Here is a 21,864-nt window from a genome sequence, read left to right on the forward strand (position 1 = left end):
GAAACATGTTTGGCACTCTTCTGTATTTTTAAAATAAATGTTATTTTTTACTATTTTTGATTTCCCTTCATCCTTGAGAGGTGCGGATGATACCTGCTTTAATTCATTTACTTCTGGAATTGGACCACAGACAGGATGTGCTCCACTTTGCTGTCTCTTTATGTGTAGATGTAACAAACTTACATGTGGATCTACACTCTTACTGACAGGTTAACAGCAATCAGGATGCTGGTATAATATGGAATAGATTGCTGTCAAAAAGGCAATACTGTAGTGTGTGATTCTTTATTAGTCTACATAAATTGTAACATACAAATATAAATATACATTTTCAAATGCAATTTTTTTGTTAGTATACCAATCTTTAATTACAAATACAATTTTTTTGTTAGTATACCAATCTTAAATTACAAATACAATTTTTTTGTTAGTATACCAATCTTTAATTACAAATACAATTTTTTTTTGGAAGTACAATCTTCTTTTTTGGAAGTACACTTTTATTTTTTGGAAATACAATACAATTTTTTTTTCTTTTGAAAGTACAATTTTTTTTGGAATTACATTTCTAGCGTGTGTCAAAACACTGTCAAAAATAAATTGTAGTTTACAGTCAGTTCAGCAGTTTGCTTGGGAACTAGCCAAAATCAATATTCCTTAGTACATTATTATTATAAAACAAGGCGAATAAACATATGGGCATGTTAAAGCAGGTTGTATGGTAAAACATAAAAACCATACTCTTAAAGAAGACCATATGCTAAAAATGAGTTTTTCCTGCTACCATAAAACTGTAATTAAATCATCAAAATCCATATTCCTCTGTATAGTGTTGTATGGTGCAAATGAGAATAATCACTTCTGGCATGTTAAGCCATGTTGTATGTTACATGATACCTTTTAAACATTTACCTGAGATGCTGCTGATGTGCTGAGTTTTCAGCCATTTCTCCACATTTAAAGGGACAGTCTAGCCAAAATTAAACTTTCATGATTCAGATAGGGCATGTCATTTTAAACAACTTTCCATTTTTTTTTATCATCAAATTTGCTTTGTTCTCTTGGTATTCTTAGTTGAAAGCTGAACCTAGGTAGGCTCATATGCTAATTGTTAAGCTCTTTAAGGCCGCCTCTAATCTCAGTGCATCTTGACAGTTTTTCACTGCTAGGGGGCTTAGTTCATGTGCTCCATAAAGATAACTGTGCTCACGCCTGTGGACTTACCTAGAAGTCAGCACTGATTAGCCAAAATTCAAGTCTGTCAAAAGAACTGAAATAAGGGGGCAGTCTGCAGAGGCTTAGATACAAGGTAATTACATAGGTAAAAAGTGTATTAATATAACCGTGTTGGTTATACAAAACTGGGGAATGGGTAATAAAGGGATTATCTATTTTTTTTAAACAATTACAATTCTGAAGTAGACTGTCCCTTTAATTGCAAAACAGCAACTAGTTTCCAGGAAAACTGCTGAACTGACTTGCTGTGACATTACAAATCCTTTAGTGAAATGGGATCTAGCATTTATTTTTGACAGTGTTTTGACACATGCTAGAAATATAATAAAAAGAACTGTACTTCCAAAAGAACAAATTGCATTGTATTTCTAAAAAAGAGGATTGTACTTCCATAAAAAAATATATTTGTAATTAAAGATTGTAATTAAAAAAACAAAAAAAACTGCATTTCCAAAAAAAAAATTGTAATTGAAACTTTAGATTTGTACTCGTATGTTGTAATTTATGTACACTGATAAAGAATCACACACTCTTGCCTTATTTGACAGAAAAGTGCAAATCCAAAAAACAAAATTGTACTCCCAAATAAAAGAATTGTGTACCTACAGGATTTGTCTATAGTCCAGGCTTGCACATTTCACACCTATATGATTTCTTTTATGAGCTACATACTGAGGGATGTACATTGATATTCAGTTTCATCACTACTTTCACATGCTGTATACGATGTGATTCTCATAGCTTGTACATTTGAGCACAATTGATACAATATATTACTTTACATGACAGTGAATTTAGGAATGTTTAATAACCGTTGCCGTGACAACCACTTTGGCGTTTTTTCTGTTGGGGTTGGGTTTATGTCTTTAAAGGGACATGAAACCCAAAAAAATTATTTAGATTGGGTATACATTTGTAAACAACTTTCCAATTTACTTCTTTTGTCTAATTTGCTTGATTCTCTTGGCAGCCTTTGTTAAAAAGCATACCTAGATATGCTCACAAGCTGGGAGCTAGCTGCTGATTGGTGTCTGCACATATATGCCTCTTTTGATTGGTTTATCGATGTGTTCAGCTAGTTCCTAGTAGTGCATTGCTGCTCCTTCAAGAGAAGATACCAAGAGAATAAAGCAAAATCGATAATAGAAGTACATTAGAAAAATGTTAAGAATTGAATGCTTTATCTAAATCATGAAAGAAAAAAATTGGGTTTCATGTCCCTTTAAAGGGACTATCACATTGTAAAATTGTATGAAGAAGGGGTTAACACCACAAGAATCATGCCCAGCTACAGTAAGGGAGTTAATATGAACTTTCACAACTCCCATGTTACTGTATTTATACTTTGGGTCTATTTGGATGGATTAATCCCAGCCTCCACTTTAATTACCTTGTTCTATTTTTATTGATTATCACATGCTGTTTTCAAATTATGGAGATTATTTCCATTGTAAGATTATAAATGGTGATATCCATGTTTTTATGTTATTGAATAAATGTTTTTTGTAATGTGATGGTGTCCTTGTTTCCATTACAACTCATAGGAGCATATTTATGAAGCTCCGTATGGAGCTTCATGCCGTGTTTCCAGCGAGCCTTCTAAAGACAGCGGACAGAAATGGAAACCGATTGGTTGATTGACACCCCCTGCTAGCGGCCGCAAATCTGCAGGGGGCGGTATTGCACAAGCAGTTCACAAGAACTGCTGGTGCAATGATAAATGCCGACAGCGTATGCATGTCAGCTCGCACCATAATAAATATGCCCCATAGGCTGTATTATTTGTTATAGATAGATTACCCAGAGCACCGTTGCTCCATCTTTTTATATATATTTAAAGAATATCTAGTATTCCCTTGTGTGCACCAGCTCCCCGATATGGGCTAGATTATGAGTGGAGTAGTAGTTTGCGCTCACGCTCGTGCGTTAACTCCAATAGACTTTGGCTTTTTGCATACGGCGGTTAAGCATATTACAAGTTGAAAGAAAAATGTTTTTGCTTCAGTGCTAATCCAACGCTCGCAAAAAGCCGAAGTTAGAAAATTGCAACCGCGTTAACGTATTCTCACATAGACTTCAATGGAGCGTGAAAAGTAGGAAAGAAATCACACCCAAAAAGTCAAACCCAATTGCATTTTCTCAAGTGCTCTAATCCGACATAAGTTATTAATATTTCACATTCCAATGTTCTTTGCATAGCAGAATGTTCTATTTAATCTTAAATATATATTTCTATATATATATCTGATGGTACATATATATATATATATATATATATATATATATATATGATTGTATATAGGTATAGATATATACAGATATATAGGAATATCTATGTAAAAATACTTAGAACATATTCCCTTATGTAAAGAACATTGGAATGTGTGTTAATTTACATTAAATACACAGTTAAACACTTTATTAAATTATAAATATTGCATAAATATGCGTTTCTATGTTTCAGTTACTTGACTACAAAGGGCTCCAATCTCTCTCTCTCTCTCTATATCTATCTATCTATCTATCTATCTATCTATCTATATATATATATATATATAGGTATATACATATGTATTTATATGTGTATATATGTCTGTAAATACATATACACTTATAAATGCAATACATATGTAAACACATAGAAACAGAACACCTGACAACTCATATCTTTTTTTTTTTTTTTTAAATAAAAAATGTATAAGTGTTATGAGTGTAACTGTACTTAAATTTATTTTCAATGTGTTTTATGCAAATTTGTAGGGGATCGTAACAGTTATCCAGAGCTCAGAAGGCGAACTATTCCGACGTGCGTTAAATTCTATTGTGTTTAAGCGAATGCATTTATTTTCAACTTGTAATACGTGCACTACTTCCAACATGCGCAAAGAGCCATGATAAACCCCTTATCGCTCAAGCGCAAAAGTTAGCGCACAACTCATCATCTAGCCCTATATTTTGACAGGAAACTTGAGCTAACCTAGTTTATTTACTTGCTTACTGGTGCAGTATAATATCTGCAGTATAATATTCACTTTGCAGAGTGAATCTTATATTAAAAATAAAAAAGGGAATTCATTTATTTGGCCCAACAGGAAAGAAACCAGAGTTCATCGGAAAAGGAAGTGACCTTTTAACCTTCCTGAGGGAGCTTGGGGAAGTTATTGTCCATTTTCTTCGGAAGTGAGTCATTTGGTGAATGGCTATTTAATTAGCTTACTCATGTTTTGTTTTAGATAACTTGTGTGTTTTTTTGTTTGTTTTGTTTTTTGCATTTAGAGAAGTCTAATAAGATCCCCCCCCCAGCTATGTTCACTATAAAACATTTTAACTCATTAATAACCAATGTCCCATGTATTTTATTATGTGATTTAAAAATCTTTTATAATTTAACATGCACTATGGGATCACCTTTCTAATAAAACCATTTATGAGAGACATTTTTTCATGAGTGTTTGAAATAGCTAAATGTTTCCTTATCTGAAGCAGGAAAGTGCCCTTGCTGGACTTTAGACTGTATATACTACAACTGATTGTTAGAGTATGTAAACAGTGTAATTATTATATTGGAGGCCAAGAGGTTTGCTGCATTTACTTTACCAACTTCTATGTATTATTTGTACTTCATTTTCCCGGAGTGCATTGACATGATTAGAATAAACTTTTAAAAAAGTTAAAAGGGTGCAGACAAATGGTAAGTGAATGGTAAACATGCTGGTTGTATTTGATGAAAGTTGTAACGGATAAAAGTGCACCCAGGTGTGGTACAGTGTACAATATTTAGCCCACTTAATTTCTCTACAACTAGCAAAAAACAAAACCCGTATAGCCAAGCAGAGAAAGGAAAGGGATAATGAGCAGTAAATACACAACTTAGTGCAGTTATACTAAAGAAAGCCATAACTTCTCCACATGGCTTCACAGGCCTGCTACAGAAAGCCACTATGGGTCACTAGTGGTTGATTTTGATTTATCAGTTTGATAAATCGACCCCTAGTGACCCATAGTGGCTTTCTGTAGCAGGCCTGTGAAGCTCCTGTCCGCTACTGTCCACCGCAGCTCGCCTATGGGGCCGATTCTCTAAATATCTCAATATTAGATGTGATTTTTCACGTTAACCCTCACAGGAGCTACCATGGTGGAATTATTATAAAAAAGTGTCAGTCTCTGAAAGTGGCAAGATGGCTTCTGTATAAAGTAATGGAACTCACTGGAAAGGGGCACTTCGATCCATAGAGCTAAGTTAGCAGGGAGTAGGGGGGCTTTTTAAAAATACAATCCTGTAGCCAATATAAATCACAATACGCTGCCTTATGCGTGTAGCAACTTACAATCTCCTATATTTTCATATGCGTGTGTTTTTTTATTAGTGTTATAAGTATTGTGAGAAAAGCTAAGCACCTTCTAGCTGGTGAGAAAAGACTGTGAGATCTGTAGTTCGAAAATCTTTATAGAATTACTCTGGGATTAGAGAGAAAAATCATATATGCCCATGTTCAGCCTATTTTTCACAAAAGCAACAACTACGCTTTGTATTTTTTACTTATAAGTACGAATTGCTATGGGTTTTTGCACATTTAGTGTACTTAAATTATGATTTACATTGTGCATATTAAATACAAATTATTCCTGTGTATTTTGCATACAAATTTTACATTTTTGATAAAATACGATTTTTGGTGAAGAATGTTGTCAGGATTTTTGATGCACCTTTATTTTACAACAATTTTATCCTGCGTATTTTTATGTGAATGGTTCAATTATTCATTTTCAATGATTTTTAAATGACAAATTTAATTGTGAACAAATTTAATGTACGTATCTCCTTCCTTAATACAGCATCAAACTACAGCAGTGACGCTGTATGATTAACAATATAAAAAGGAGGGGAAATTCATTTATAGAGCTCTGCATCAATACAGAACCACTTGAGTGTCCAGAAAGACTGCAGCAGTTGGTTCCTACTCATTTAGTTAAAAATATCTATACTTTTCACAACTAAATAGCAAAAGCTGATGTTGCTTTAAAATAAGAGAATCGACTCTCTTTAAATTGGTAGTTTACAAATATAAATAAATGCATCTGTACATAGCATATATAGTGCCCTCCACTAATATTGGCACCCTTGGTAAATATGAGCAAAGAAGGCTGTGAAAAAGTATCTTTATTGTTTAACCTTTTGTTAAAAAAATACACAAAAATACTCTGCTCTTGTGGATATCACACAATTGCAAGCACAACACAAGTTTATTAAAAAAATAAATAACTCTTTGTTAAATATATGTGCGGCACATTTATTGGCACCCTTTTAGTCAATACTTTGAGGTTGGAGAATACATAGCATCTAGAGACCATTCCTCCAGAAAGAATCTCTCCAGATGTTTCAAATTTTGAGGTAGACGCTGGTGGACTTTCCTCTTCAGTTCACCCCACAGGTTTTCTATGAGGTTCAAGTCAAGGGACTGGGATGACCATGGCAGGACTTTGGTTTTGTCAGTAAACCATATTTGTGTTGATTTTGATGTTTGTTTTGGATCATTGTCCTGCTGGAAGATCCAACCACAGTCATTGTAAGCCTTCTGGCAGAGGCAGTCAGGTGTTCATTTAATATCTCTTAGATATTTGATATTTCCAGGTACTCTGGCAGAAAAACAGCCCCAAAACATTAAAGAGCCACTACCATATTTAACCGTGGGCATGAGGTACTTTTCCATATGGCTACCTCTCTGTGTGTGCCAACCCCACCTCTGGTGTTTATTGCCAAAAAGCTCTATTTTGGTTTCATCTGACTATAGAACCCGATCCCATTCGAAGTTCCAGTAGTGTCTGGCAAACTGAAGATACTCGAGTTTGTTTTTGGATGAGTAGAGGCTTTTTTCTTGAAACCCTTCCAAACAATTTGTGGGGACGTCAGATTGTAGTTTGGAGACTTTCTGTCCCCAAGATGCAAAGACGTGATCCTTGGAGATATGTTGGCCACTCAAACCATCCTCTTCACGGTGCGTTGAGATAATATAGACACACGTCCTCTTCCAAGTTGATTCATAACATTTCCAGGTGACTGGAATTTTTAAAGGGACATTGTACACTAGATTCTTCTTTTCATGTTTTGTAGATGATCCATTTATATAGCCCATCTGGGAGTGTTTTTGTAACAATGTATTGTTTTGCTTATTTTGTAATAACATTATGATGATTTTTAGACTGCTAACCAAGCTCCACAGTGTCAGAGGTATACATGCATTTACAGACTACTGCTGGCTCCTGATTATGTTATCTGTCTTTTCATGTGCAGGGGAAGTGTCTGTTCTTCTTGCTTTCCCAGCCTCTTTCACTGGATGTCCCAGCCTTACCTCATCAGCAGTGCTAAACTAGGAGCTTCTAAGTAACTATTTAAAAGGTTTTATACTAGATTTTTAGATCTGTGCAGTTATATGAAAATTGGTGTACGATGTCCCTTTAATTATTGCCCTGATGGTATAAATGGGCATTTTCAATGCTTTTGCTACATTCTTATAGACATTAACCATTCTGTGAAACTCAACTTTTTGCCACACATCACAGCTATATTCCTTGGTCTTAACCACTGTGATCAATGACTAAGGGAATTTGGGCTATGTGTTACCTCATATTTATATAGTTGAACAATTTCCTGTTCCTAGTCACCCAGGTGTACTAAAAAATGTAAAACATCAATGGGAATATACTTCAAATATATTTTTCTCATACAAATTCATAGGGATGCCAATAATTGTGCCACACATATAATTAACAAAGATTTTTGTTTTTGTTTTTTGATAAACCTGTGTTGTGTTTGCAATGGTTTGATATCCATGAGAGCAGAGTATTTGGTGTATTTTTTGACAGCCTTCTTTGCTCATATTTACCATGGGTGCCTATATTAGTGGAGGGCACTGTAACAACAATTAAGTATTGCACTGGAAAAACCTGCGTACATCGGAAAAATATGCTTTATTATTAATTTAGTACAATTGTATGTATTTGCATTATTTTCTGAAATAAAGTTTTGAAAATGGAAAAAAAAACTGAATGCGAAAGAAATTCTTTCAAATAACAGTATAATTAATGCTCTATTGCTTCACCCATTAGGGACAAATGTAAGAGAGTGTGAGCAATCTCTGTGTAGAATGTTATAGCGTTAATTACATTTCCCTATATATAGACATTGGATGGAATGGTGCATCTCAATGGTTAAAGATACAGCAAAGGCAGGCAAAATAAACCATAAATATATTTTTTCTCAGTCTGTTTGACTATAATCTTATTTCTCTACGTGTGAGATACACATTTGCTGCATTTGAGCTTTCTAATATAAATAAAAACTATTGTGTTATATATTTTTGTCATTTTAATCATATATATATCTCTGTTTTATATATCACTGTGTATGGAATAATAAATATGAAATATTTCTTTCTATTTCTTTGAGATGTGTTGCACTCACTATATTATATTATATGTTTTGCTCGAGTCAGTTTTACTCGTATTACAAGTTGAAAGTAAAGGCGATTGCGATTCACGCTAGAATGATTACCGCATTCTCAGAGCTTTGGTTTAATGTTTTTCAAAACAAAAAAGTGTCACAAAACACATCACAAATACATTACAAAGTACAGTTACTTTCATAATAATACCATAAACAATATTGAAAAACAATGAAAACATGACTAATCATTATTATGCAATATTTATATTTAATAAAGTGTTATACTGTGTATTTACTGTAAATATTTCACATTCCAATTTTCTGTACATAGCAGAATATATTTTATGTATTTATAAAAAGATTCCTATATATATCTGTATATATCTATACCTATATATAAATATATATATACTGTATCAAAATACCATCAGATATATGTAGAAATATGTATTTATGAATACATAGAACATATTCTGCTAAGTGAAGAACATTGGAATGTGAAATATTAAAAATGTTCATGTTGGGTTAGAGCACTTGAGAATATACAATCGGTAGGGTGTCAGTCCCCCCCCCCCATTTTTTTTGCTCTATTTAGTTCTATGGGAGAATACGCTAACAAGATTGCAATATTCTAACTGGCTTTTTGCGCACCGGGTTAGCCCTGTATGGGGGATTTCAATTTGAGATTAATCTGGCCCTGTATGGGGGATTTCATTTTGAGAGTAACACCACTTGTGGCATAAAGGTGGAAAATAATTTTATGCCTGCAAAGAATAAATACTGAAAAAGGAAGATCAGACTTTTATAGTACTCTGAGCAAAGGCTGTAAATATTTAAGGAAATACTTTCTAAATTTGAGTGTGCTTTGTAAGTTAGCTGCACATTTTAAAAATGAAACTTGTACAATTCAGATAGAGCATGCAGTTTTAAACAGCTTCCCAACCTAATTCCATTATCAAACTTTTTATGTGCACTCTTTTTCGGGAGCAGCTCCTACTGAGCATGTGCAAGAGTTCACAGTATATACATGTATTTGACTGTGATTGGCAGATGGCTGTCACATGATACATGGGGCAAGGAATAAAAATTAAAGAAAACTTTCACATTTGTCAGAAATGCATGAGGGAGTATGCACCCGATAGGTCATTATACCGCTGCTTCTGAAATTTTACACCAGCTCTTAGCTGGCAGATTAGAATCACCCCGAACATGTTCGTAGGTTGACAGCCTCTACTTGCGTGCCATTGTGCTAGCGTGAGCAGGGGAAGCATATTACTGCCGCTTTCTGCGATCCTGGGCGGACAGGTTTGCGGAAGCGAACCTAGTCTGTCCGCGCTTTAGTAAATGGGGCCCATAGACTTATTACATATAATTTTAATTAGGCATTTGTTGATAATGCAATTCTACTGTGTTTAATGGTTCCTTAAACTTTTTAAGCAATATGTATATGTGTCTTAATTGTTTAAGCAAATATATATATCTTACCAATAATTATACAAAATTTGTCTAAAAGCCAAACTACATCATAAAGTAATAAAAAATAATCAGAAACAACCAGTAACTATTAAATAGACATCTAAACTATGTAAAGCCTTGTATGTTAAAAGAAGCAAGAAAGAAAATGTTAGTTTATTTCCAAATACAAATTAAATTTCTGGTTAGTGTCACTAAAGGCAACGCAGAAAAAGCAAATGAAAGGGAGAAAAACACACCACCTCCCATATTCCCAGACAATCAAATCTTAATTGAAATAAGGAAGGACAGACAATCAAAACTCAACATTTTGGGTTATTTTTATTGGACAGTCATTTACACACACACATTTAAATTAGAGCAATCAGCCATAACCTTCAATTTTTCTGTAAAAATGTTTCCCAAATCAGCACCGGCTTTAACTCCTTCTGCACTGGAGTAGCCCGGACAAGTTAAAATATTAAAATACTGATTTAAAATAAAAAAATATTTATAATATTGTTTTAAAGCCAGAAGTAAAAATAAAAAGCATCTTTAGTTAGGCTGCACGGCAGAGTGGACTGTCCCTTTTTGCTCCTATAGCTTCAAGCTTCAAGTTTGGACAGAGTTTCCATTGGACTTTATTCTGGAAATTGTAAGAAGTGACAATTAGAAGAAAAAAAAATATATATAGTATCTTAGCTCATGTAGGAGTCATAAGATACAATTCTGTTTTATCGTTTTAGCAGGCAAACCAAATTAACAAGCACCAAGACTTTCATACACAGTCACAAAGGGTGAACATTTAGATCATCTGTTATGAATGATTTTCGGGAGATGTAAATTTCTTCTTTAGAGCAATGGAAATTTACTGTTACTAGAAAACTACATGTCCAGAAGGTCAAAATTATAAAGCAAATCATACTGAATACTGTTGTTATAACAAGTTTGGTTTTAATTTAACTGTATTTATTATGTAGCAACAAACTGAGAATGGCTTTAAAATAAAATCATTCATAACAAATAAGTGTATTGCAATTATGCTGCTTAAGCCAGTTTTGTATTACATAAAAATAAATTTAAACGGAGATCTATGTTCTATTGAAAAGTCTCAAAACAACTACTTTATTAACAACCCAATCAAATTTCCCATATCTGTAGGTTGCATAGTAATATCTCACAAGGCTAAGGCAGCACAATATGCAATTATGACACAAAGGAACATAAACATGTATAGAAAATGTGCACTACTTACCACTGCTGCCTGTTAGGAGATAAAAAGGGAGAGAAACAAAAACATTAAATATGTACTAAACAAAAAAATAAATAAAACATATCCAGATTATGTATCCAAATTATTTAGGCCAAATATACCCAGAACTATACAATTCAAAAGAACAAAACAGTGCTACTAACATTGAACAACTATAGATGCTTTGTTCCACACTGTCTATCTAGAGATGACAAAAAGCTAATTCTCTAACATAGGTTTTCTAAATGCTGCAAACTGCATAAACCAGCTATTTGATTTGCAGCATCTGTAGGTTACAGAATTGGATTTCTGGTCTTTAAGAGGGGGGGGTCCTATTTTCCCACAAAAGCAATAGTTATTGCAATAGTTGTTTAATATCCTTTTAACTGATGTGCATAGTGTTCATTGTAACGTAATATTCACGAATAGTACCAATTACACTTTCTACTATTCTATAAACAAAATCCACCCTATGTATATTTATTTTATTAATCCCTCCATTTTAAATTAACAAATTCAACAACGCTAGAAAGAGCTAGAGCAAGTTTCCAACAGGTATAAGGCAACACTGTGAGTTGCTGACAAAGAAAAATGAGTAGCCCCATTCGCTTAAAATGTAATGTTAAGCTGTATGAGAACAGAAACTTGTTTAAAAATTAAAAAAGGATGCTTACATTTTAATGAATGAAACCAGCTCTCTTTACATGCTAAGGTTTCCATTAAAAGTTCAGCACTCCCCCAACACATTATTATTTTATTGTTATACATGTGTCTTAGGGCCCGAAGATCTAAAATCTGCCTGATCAGACATGTTTTTTCTTGGTGATCCTAACAAGGGGCTTCCCAGGTGGAATTGTCGTAAAAAAGAGGCAGTACCCAAAAATGACTCGCAGTGAGCAGGGGGTGCACTTTAAAAAGTAAATCCTGCAGCCAATTTCAATCACATTACACTGATTTCTGCATATAACTTCTTACAATCTATTAGGGCTACAAGTATTTGTTGTGTTTTGAGAAAAGCTTACCAAATTTTAGTTTTCGAGAAAAAAATGGTGAAATCTGTTCTGCGAATATTTTTATAGAATTACGCTGGGATCAGAGAGACAATTTCATGTACATTCATGGAACGCCCATGTTCAGCCCATTTTACAACAACAATTACGTTTTGTATTTTGTGCTTATATAAGTACAAATTTCTGTGTGCTTTTTGTGCACCCAGTGTACTTAAATTACAATTTACGCTGTGTGTATTGAATGTGATTTATCTCTGTGCACTTTACATAAAAATTTAAAATTTTTGATAAAATACAATTTATGGGAATTGGTGAAGAATTTTGGTATGATTTTTGATGCACCTTAAAGGGACACTCAAGTCAAAATAAACTTTTATAATTCAGATAGAGTAGCCATTTTAAGACACTTTCCAATTTACTTCCATTGTCAAATTTCGCACAGTCTTTTTATATTCACACTTTCTGGGGACAAGATCATACTGAGCATGTGAGCAAGCTCACAGGGTATATGTATACTAGTCTGTGATTGGCTGATTCTGTCACATGATACAATGGGGCCGGAAAAAGGGAGAAAAAAAATCTACTGCTTATTTGAAATTTAGAGTAGGTGTTAAATCATTGTCTTTTTATTATGCACTTGTTAATAATGCAATTCTACTGCATTGAGTGGTCCTTTAACAATATAATTTTTTCCTGTCTATTTTTGTGTGAATGATTCAATTTTTAATTCTTTTAAAATTTTAAAATATGAATTTTATTGTGCACATAATATATGAAAATGCAGTATATGTCCCTTAGCGAGACAACCTGTTATCAGGGTAAAAAGCGGCTTTAGATCATTCCATCAGGGAAATAGAAGTACTGGTGAGCATTCTTTAATATTCTCGCCAGCCCAGAGACCTTAAGATCATCAGTCCTTTAGGGGCCCATTTATCAAAGGGCTTGCGGACCTGATCCGACACTGCGGATCAGGTCCGCAAGACCTCGCTAAATGCGGAGAGCAATACGCTCTCCACATTTAACATTGCACCAGCAGCTCACAAGAGCTGCTGGTGCAACGCCGCCCCCTGCTGACTCGCGGCCAATCGGCCGCCAGCAGGGAGCTGTCAATCAACCCGATCGTATTCGATCGGGTTGATTTCCGGCGGTTCCTGTCCGCCTGCTCAGAGCAGGCGGACAGGGTTATGAAGCAGCGGTCTTTAGACCGCTGCTTCATAACTTGTGTTTCTGGCGAGTCTGAAGACTCGCCAGAAACACGGCCCTTCAAGCTCCATACGGAGCTTGATAAATGGGCCTGTAAGTCTCAAATTGGACTCAAAATAAAATATTAAACTCAAATATTTTTCAGATTTAATATACAACTGTACCAAAACTGTATTCTTACTTTTTCGTCTATTTGCAAGGTATGAATGGCGATCCTGGAAACGGTCTCTGTCACTGCTAAGTGTTCTGTATACCTGCAAAATTGCAGAGAAAATCCATTAGTAATAAAGGGGCAATGTTCCATATGAAATGAAGATCTGTCAATACAATACTTAGTTTTACTTTAAATCTGAGGTCCCTTTATTTTGTCTTCACACCTCAAAATATACCTTTTTATATTTCTCATAAACAAGTTTGTATGCAAACTAAATGACATTACACCCCAAAAAAATCAACATGCTATAAACATGCAAACTAGGCAAGGACCTGTACTTCTCAAACAACGCAGAGAACAGTTTTCCCAACAGCTGCACCAAAGTAAATCCTCTTTAGCAAAGCTGATTTTTATTGCTGCTCTCTCAATCTTATTTACAGCTAGCGTGATATTCATCCTTACACATACAATTAGCCTCCTTTGAAAGGAAATAAATACAAATATATATATTATTGGTTATTTATAGAGCGCCAACCGATTCTGCCGCGCTTATATACAGGTATTATATATATATATATATATATATATATATATATATATATATATATATATATAAATAATATATATATATATATATATATATATATTGTGTGTCTCATTTCCTGCTTTTTATGTTATTTACCTATAAAAATAGTGGGTTTTACACTTCCCCTTAAACGCTAGTTTTCTTCGGGATTCAGTACCCTGAACTCTTTTTCATGAGGTTGAATAAAAAGCACACTCCTTTATGAATGTGAGTTTGATTTTGTATAGGTATAAAGCATGAACGAGAAGCACATAAAACCGAAATCATGTATAAAAAAACAATAGTTTATTTGGACATGTTGTACTAAAAAATCTGGACAGTGGTCTAATACAAATTTGTAAGATAAAAGTCACACCAGAAATGCCAGCCGACGTGTTTCGGCTAAGCGCCATGCACCAAGTTGTACACCACTGAAACTGATACATAAGGGTAGAATGTGTTAATATAGGGAACTATTTATTTTGAGGGGAGGGTTTTTTAAACTTTTTTTGTTTTATTGTTTTGTTTTTTAAACATTTTGTAATCTGGAATAGTTACAAAATGTTGTGTGTTTTTCTTATGTTACTGTTGTGGTGTGCAACATCACAAAAGGGGGAATACAAAGATGCAGATCTAATACTAGTTGGGTTCATAGCCATAAAATACATACATCATTTTATTAATCTGTAATCTATATAACCCTTTGAGTGCGTTTGTATGTGTGTTGAGGGATGTCAAGGATTCATTGGCAATCTGGTTAATTAAGTGGTTAAATCTCTTCACTGATTTCCTGATTGCTGTGTTCCATTACTAATTTAACCCCCCAGTAGCCCTGTTACATTTTATTATATATATTTTTATTTTTTTCCAGACTGTTGTCAAGCCCTGTTATAATGATTTTTATATAACAATCTTTCATAACACATTGCTTAATTAGATACATATACAATGCATATATTTTATATACAACTAATAAAGCAATGAATTACAAATATAAAACAAAATAAGGATACGTGCACTGTACACATAAAAATAGAGCATAAATATATTGTTACTTAAAAGGACATTAAATACTGAGATTGTTACGCTAGTAATACATTTATAGTTGTCTCTAACTAGCCTTAGCAGTGGAGATAAAAGAAAAAGGGTTTTAAACCAAGGTACAATATGGTGGCCCCCATAACTTTATAGAGACTAAAATGTTGCACTTATTTATTTAATATTTAAAACATATTTTTCTATGCTAATCTTTGCTTTCAATACATCATTATGCCTACTTCGCATAACAATAAAGAAACAGTGCCAGTTTTAACAGTGTAATAAGATACACTATGTCCCACCTTATATTTTGTCATAAGTGCTACTTTGTCTCTACGGTGACCAATAATAATTTACCCCATATCACCAATCAAGATCCCGGTGCCCAAGAGAAACATAAAAGCACTTACATAAACTCCTGCTCCGGTCAGAGAGATACCTACAAACAGGTAATAAGGCAGAGCATCGCCTGAAGATCCAGGAACACTGCTAGAAGACATCTGGCGGAGGGGTGCTATGATAACAAAGGGAAATAGTCATATCACTTACACCTGGACATTCAACACAAATAAATGTATTATCTAATAGTAGGACAGTCTTAGACACCCTAAATCTTGCACATTGATGGATGTGAGTGTAGTTTTCCCAAAGCCATTCACTAAGAAAGCATAATATGATGTGAACCTAGTTAGATAATCTAGCACTGCAGTTTGACAACTAGCATATATTAAATAACAATCAGTCCATGGAATATTGAAGATAGAAATCCTTCCACAATTTCCTGAAAGACTTTATGCAGAGGGTTACACTTAGACAATGGATGTCCATTATTCAGGCAATTAGGGGCAAAACACTGCTGTGTTTGTATTATTGACAATAAAGTTAAATATTGTTGTTTGTTACTAGTAGCCAAGAGGTTACTTCACTGTGTTCAGTACTACCAACCAAGAGGGTAAATTACTGAAGTGTGTTACTGTCAACCTTAAGTATAAATCGCTGTTTTCTGTATTACTAGCAACTATACTCCATAAGAAGTGATAACATTCTGGCTTTTACACTGTTAAACTGGCATCTAGATTAGTAAAACTTTGACAAACCCTTTAATTGCATTTATTTTAGAGGGCTGTATGACAAAAACAGCTAAATAACAGTTAATAATTGGGATCAGACACCAGAACTTATACAATAATGTTGTTCAACAATGAATAAAAAGTCATTTTCGGCATTGCTGGTTATTATGCAGCTGTGATTTGTGGTCGAAATCCAAACCCAATATTAAAAAACATTGAAACCTACTACTTTCTTTCCTTACTTGAACAATAAATATGTAGCAGGAAAATAAGAAATCTAACATTTTTTTCCTCAGTTGTGTACATAACTGGTAATTACAGAAAAGTAAAGGTAAAATATTTTTAAACTTTCCAATATTTAAAATTCTCAAATTCTTCATTAATTGTTCTTAATTTAAAAATATATATATATAAAAAAATGTGTTACATTTGATAGAACTTTTTTTGTAAATTTACAATTTCCACTTTAAATCATCTCTATCTCCAAAATCCCCTAACATTCAAAATGTTCTTAAAATCCTGCTTGTCTTTTTATCATGACCAAACACTAATATTTTAAAAGGCCATAGACTATATTACATTAGACAAAGTAATGAAGATAATAAACCAGCTTCATTGTTCACTAATTGAAATAGAAGGATCAAGGGAAATCTGATTAAACTACCTCCGCAAGCAAATATATTAAGTGTAAATTAAATCATCATGTCAGCATCTTCACTTGACATGTTCCAAAGAACGCCCTAGTGTTGCTAGTTCTTTACAGAAATCATCATATGGCTTATTAATGCAGATAAAAACCAAGTCTGAGTAATTTAGATAAATCCGAAAAAAAAAATAGTTCTAACAGAAAAAGAAACCGAGTACATATTTGCAGGAACAAATCATTTTTAAGTTGATTAAAATATTTCAAATTTAAAATTATTTATAGTGGCATCTTCATGAACCACTATAGTAAAAAAATATATACACTGAGTATTTTTCCAGTAAAATTATATATATATATATATATATATATATATATATATATATATATAAATACATGTGTTTCTGTTCAATGAAACAGATTATACAGCAGTTTAAATTGATACACAAACTAACAAGAAATGTGTGTTAGTTAGTAAATAATTCCTAGAGACAGGCTGTTTTTTTTAAGTGCTTATTTAAGAAAAATGCCTCTCATACTCTCATATGCAACAAGGGAAATAAAATAATCCAATATATCAGTAATAAACTACCTATAATCATTTTGCTGTCAAAATGTTAATAAAATGTTCAGCTTCATGTGGTGGTTTTAATTGGTTTTGTTACCTGCTAGTTCATGGTTCCAGAAAATTCTTTCCAGTTACAGCAATATATATGACACCTACAATTACAGCAGCATATATGGAATATCTTGGAGCCACTGGTTTGGCTACGTGCCAGAAAATGGACTGATTCTGCCTCTAGTAATTATCATATGGATTTGAGGCATCGAAAGGATTAAAGTTCTCAGTGGGTGGACATGTTAATGTAATCATATCAAACTGACAGCATGCCCATTGCTACATATGCAAATATGTAGATGAGTATAAGACTAAAAAATGCTACAAACACCAAAAACAGAAAAAAGAGATTTTGTAATAAGAAGTGTTACAGTCAGCCATTATTACATGTCTGCTTCTCATATGCATTTCCTAACATGTGTGACCTTCACATCTTCCCTAGTTCAAGTATTTCCTTTTTTCTTGCAGAGCTTCCTCTGTTTATAAACCAAGAACAAATACTTGTCTTTAAATGTGTGCAACCAGGATATGGCATTCACAGTTTTTACCTTATATCATTAGGCCTGGGTGTATAGTGTAGGCCCCACATATTTATCATTGTCTACATCATAAAAAATCATTTACATGCTTCAGAAAACTGAGAATATCTGGTATATAAGCAAATAGTTTTTTAATCTATTTTATATTATATGAATAAATGATAAACTGACTATAAAAATGTCAAACATCAATAATGAAAAAGGCTTTTTAATTTTTACTAATTTACACACCAATACTTTTTTCAAAAGGACATTGTATTCTTCATAGGGTGACCTCCAAATGCTCTTATGATAAACTGAAAATGGTAAACTGAACAGCAATAATTTACAGATAATTCAATGCAAACATATCATGTTTACCAGATGCAAAAAAATGTGCTTACAATTATGGTTTGTTGGTTGTAAAACTGAGTTCCAGTAGGAGGACATCTAAATGATTCCATAATATACTACAGGGGATAGATAACAACAGTAAGCAAGTACAGTACCAGCCATATTCTAAACTAAGACCAGCAATTAAACTGGGGCAAAGCCAGATAAACCAAACATATCTCATGCCCTGAATCAAAAAATAGTCCCACTGGCTATTGTCAGTAATCTGTTTTGCTGTGTTATATTGTTCTTTTTGTTGTGCAAATAGTAAACAAATATATTTTAATCACTTGTTTAATCAGAGGAAACAAAGTACACTTGATAATCTAGGAAAGAGTGATAAATAGTGTTGTGCAAAATTTACCAACACAGACTGGGCAGATGAAATAATGTCATATCATCATATTAATATGTCCTGATGTCTAACACCCAAATGTGTATGCAGTAGCCACTAATAATGCCAACTAATCTTTATGCAGGGATAGCTCACTTTAAAATACTGTATGCAAATAAATATATATAACAGTTATGTAAAACATTAGATTATTCTCCAATATCGAACACATTACTGTCTCATTGCATTAATTGCTAAAGGATTTATCATCTAGCTAATTCCACTACTAAACCTTTACTGCTGAGCTCACCTTTTCGTAGAAGAGCAGCGGTGCCCCTGCTGCTGGCCAGAGGTGCCAGTCTTTGCCAAGCTGCCCTGCACAGGTGCATGATGTTCGGAGGAGATGCGAGCTGTGTAGTGTGAAGTGCGAAGAGCACGAGCTGACTGACAGCTGCGGCCGGTGGCCTTACATTTCACACAGACAGGGGGCGTGAGGAGGCGTGGCAGTCCGAGCCTACCCTCCCCAGGTAAACGTCCGATTGGAAGTTTATTCCGGGTACGGGTGCACTAGCTGGGGAGTGGTCTCTCTGCTGCATTGTATGCGTCAGTACTATATACCTTTTATGGCAAAAGAAAAACCAGCTCCCATAACCAGCACGTTGCTTTACTCAATTGGTTGCTAGAGGGACTGGGTCAACATATATTGCTAAGCAACCTATCATTATCTGCATAGTCCTTGAACACTTCTCGTCACCATTGAAGCAGAAACTGTCTGTGAAATTGTGTATCCAGTACCACCCTTCAGAAATATTTTCATAGGCACCACCTTCATGTTAAATGAAAACTAAAGCACAACACAACTGACAGGGAGAAGGTCACCCTCCCAGCGTGCAGGGAGTACCTAAGGCGCTACCCTCACAAAGGTCATTGTAGGAACAGGAGGCTGACATAACACTGAGAGAACACAGCACGCACTGTATTGTCATGATTCCAAGATCAACCATCACTCCAATAGGAATATGTTGAAATTAAACCAGTGGATGATGGGCTGAATATCCAAGCACAACAGATACAGTGACAACATATTTAAATAAATATTTTCTATGTATCATTATTTTGGTTTCAGACATTAATGCAGTTCCTCATTTGCTACTGAGTGCATAAATGACCAGGTTATTGATGAATTGTTGTACAGGCAGCAAGCCTTTTTACTGTGTCTGGGGAAAGCATCATGACTGCATATGTGATAGTTATCATACTCATGGCCCCTATCTCTTGAGATTTGGGAGAAAGAATACCTCTAAAACAAACACACTGTTCCACAGTCCATCAAAGGCCCATCAAATTCTATCTCCAAAGTAACCTTATGAGCCACATTTCTGCTTTTTTTTTTCTTTTCTTCCTGTGCTTTTAGAGCAGGGATGGCTGACCAACTGGCAATCAATGGCCACATGCAGCAATTTGGAATTTAACAATAAATGTGTGCCATGGGTTTTGTGGTCCCAGAAAGAAAGCAAAACTAGAAATGTGGCCATAACCTAAAAGAGCCCTCTGGAAGGGAGAACACCGGACAAAGGGTACCATGCAATATTACCACTAGACATATTTGGGAATTAATTATTATTTGTTTGTTTAATAGCCATAAATGTACATGTGTCCCTAAAAACATAATTTATGTAAGAACTTACCTGATAAATTCATTTCTTTCATATTAACAAGAGTCCATGAGCTAGTGACGTATGGGATATACATTCCTACCAGGAGGGGCAAAGTTTCCCAAACCTTAAAATGCCTATAAATACACCCCTCACCACACCCACAAATCAGTTTAACGAATAGCCAAGAAGTGGGGTGATAAGAAAAAGTGCGAAGCATATAAAATAAGGAATTGGAATAATTGTGCTTTATACAAAAAAATCATAACCACCACAAAAAAGGGTGGGCCTCATGGACTCTTGTTAATATGAAAGAAATGAATTTATCAGGTAAGTTCTTACATAAATTATGTTTTCTTTCATGTAATTAACAAGAGTCCATGAGCTAGTGACGTATGGGATAATGACTACCCAAGATGTGGATCTTTCCACACAAGAGTCACTAGAGAGGGAGGGATAAAATAAAGACAGCCAATTCCTGCTGAAAATAATCCACACCCAAAATAAAGTTTAACAAAAAACATAAGCAGAAGATTCAAACTGAAACCGCTGCCTGAAGAACTTTTCTACCAAAAACTGCTTCAGAAGAAGAAAATACATCAAAATGGTAGAATTTAGTAAAAGTATGCAAAGAAGACCAAGTTGCTGCTTTGCAGATCTGGACAACCGAAGCTTCATTCCTAAACGCCCAGGAAGTAGATACTGACCTAGTAGAATGAGCTGTAATTCTTTGAGGCGGAGTTTTACCCGACTCAACATAGGCAAGATGAATTAAAGATTTCAACCAAGATGCCAAAGAAATGGCAGAAGCTTTCTGGCCTTTCCTAGAACCGGAAAAGATAACAAATAGACTAGAAGTCTTACGGAAAGATTTCGTAGCTTCAACATAATATTTCAAAGCTCTAACAACATCCAAAGAATGCAATGATTTCTCCTTAGAATTCTTAGGATTAGGACATAATGAAGGAACCACAATTTCTCTACTAATGTTGTTGGAATTCACAACTTTAGGTAAAAATTCAAAAGAAGTTCGCAACACCGCCTTATCCTGATGAAAAACCAGAAAAGGAGACTCACACGAAAGAGCAGATAATTCAGAAACTCTTCTAGCAGAAGAGATGGCCAAAAGGAACAAAACTTTCCAAGAAAGTAATTTAATGTCCAATGAATGCATAGGTTCAAACGGATGAGCTTGAAGAGCTCCCAGAACCAAATTCAAACTCCAAGGAGGAGAAATTGACTTAATGACAGGTTTTATACGAACCAAAGCTTGTACAA

General features: G+C 34.3%; 1 protein-coding gene across 1 annotated transcript in view; it reads right to left on the reverse strand.

Annotated features, from left to right (window-relative positions):
* Positions 1-19,399, reverse strand: part of MGARP (mitochondria localized glutamic acid rich protein) — a 116,150-nt gene extending 96,751 nt beyond the window's left edge. The window contains exons 1-3 of the mRNA XM_053700208.1: positions 19,242-19,399; positions 15,765-15,868; positions 13,689-13,851 (exon numbers count right to left, since the gene is read on the reverse strand). Of these exons, the coding sequence (XP_053556183.1) occupies positions 13,689-13,851; positions 15,765-15,868; positions 19,242-19,320 (346 nt within the window). The 5' untranslated portion in view covers positions 19,321-19,399. The remainder of the gene's footprint in view (positions 1-13,688; positions 13,852-15,764; positions 15,869-19,241) is intronic.
* Positions 19,400-21,864: the final 2,465 nt, after the last annotated feature.

This window comes from Bombina bombina, chromosome 2 (assembly GCF_027579735.1).
Source record: "Bombina bombina isolate aBomBom1 chromosome 2, aBomBom1.pri, whole genome shotgun sequence".
NCBI classification, from domain to species: Eukaryota; Metazoa; Chordata; class Amphibia; order Anura; family Bombinatoridae; genus Bombina; species Bombina bombina.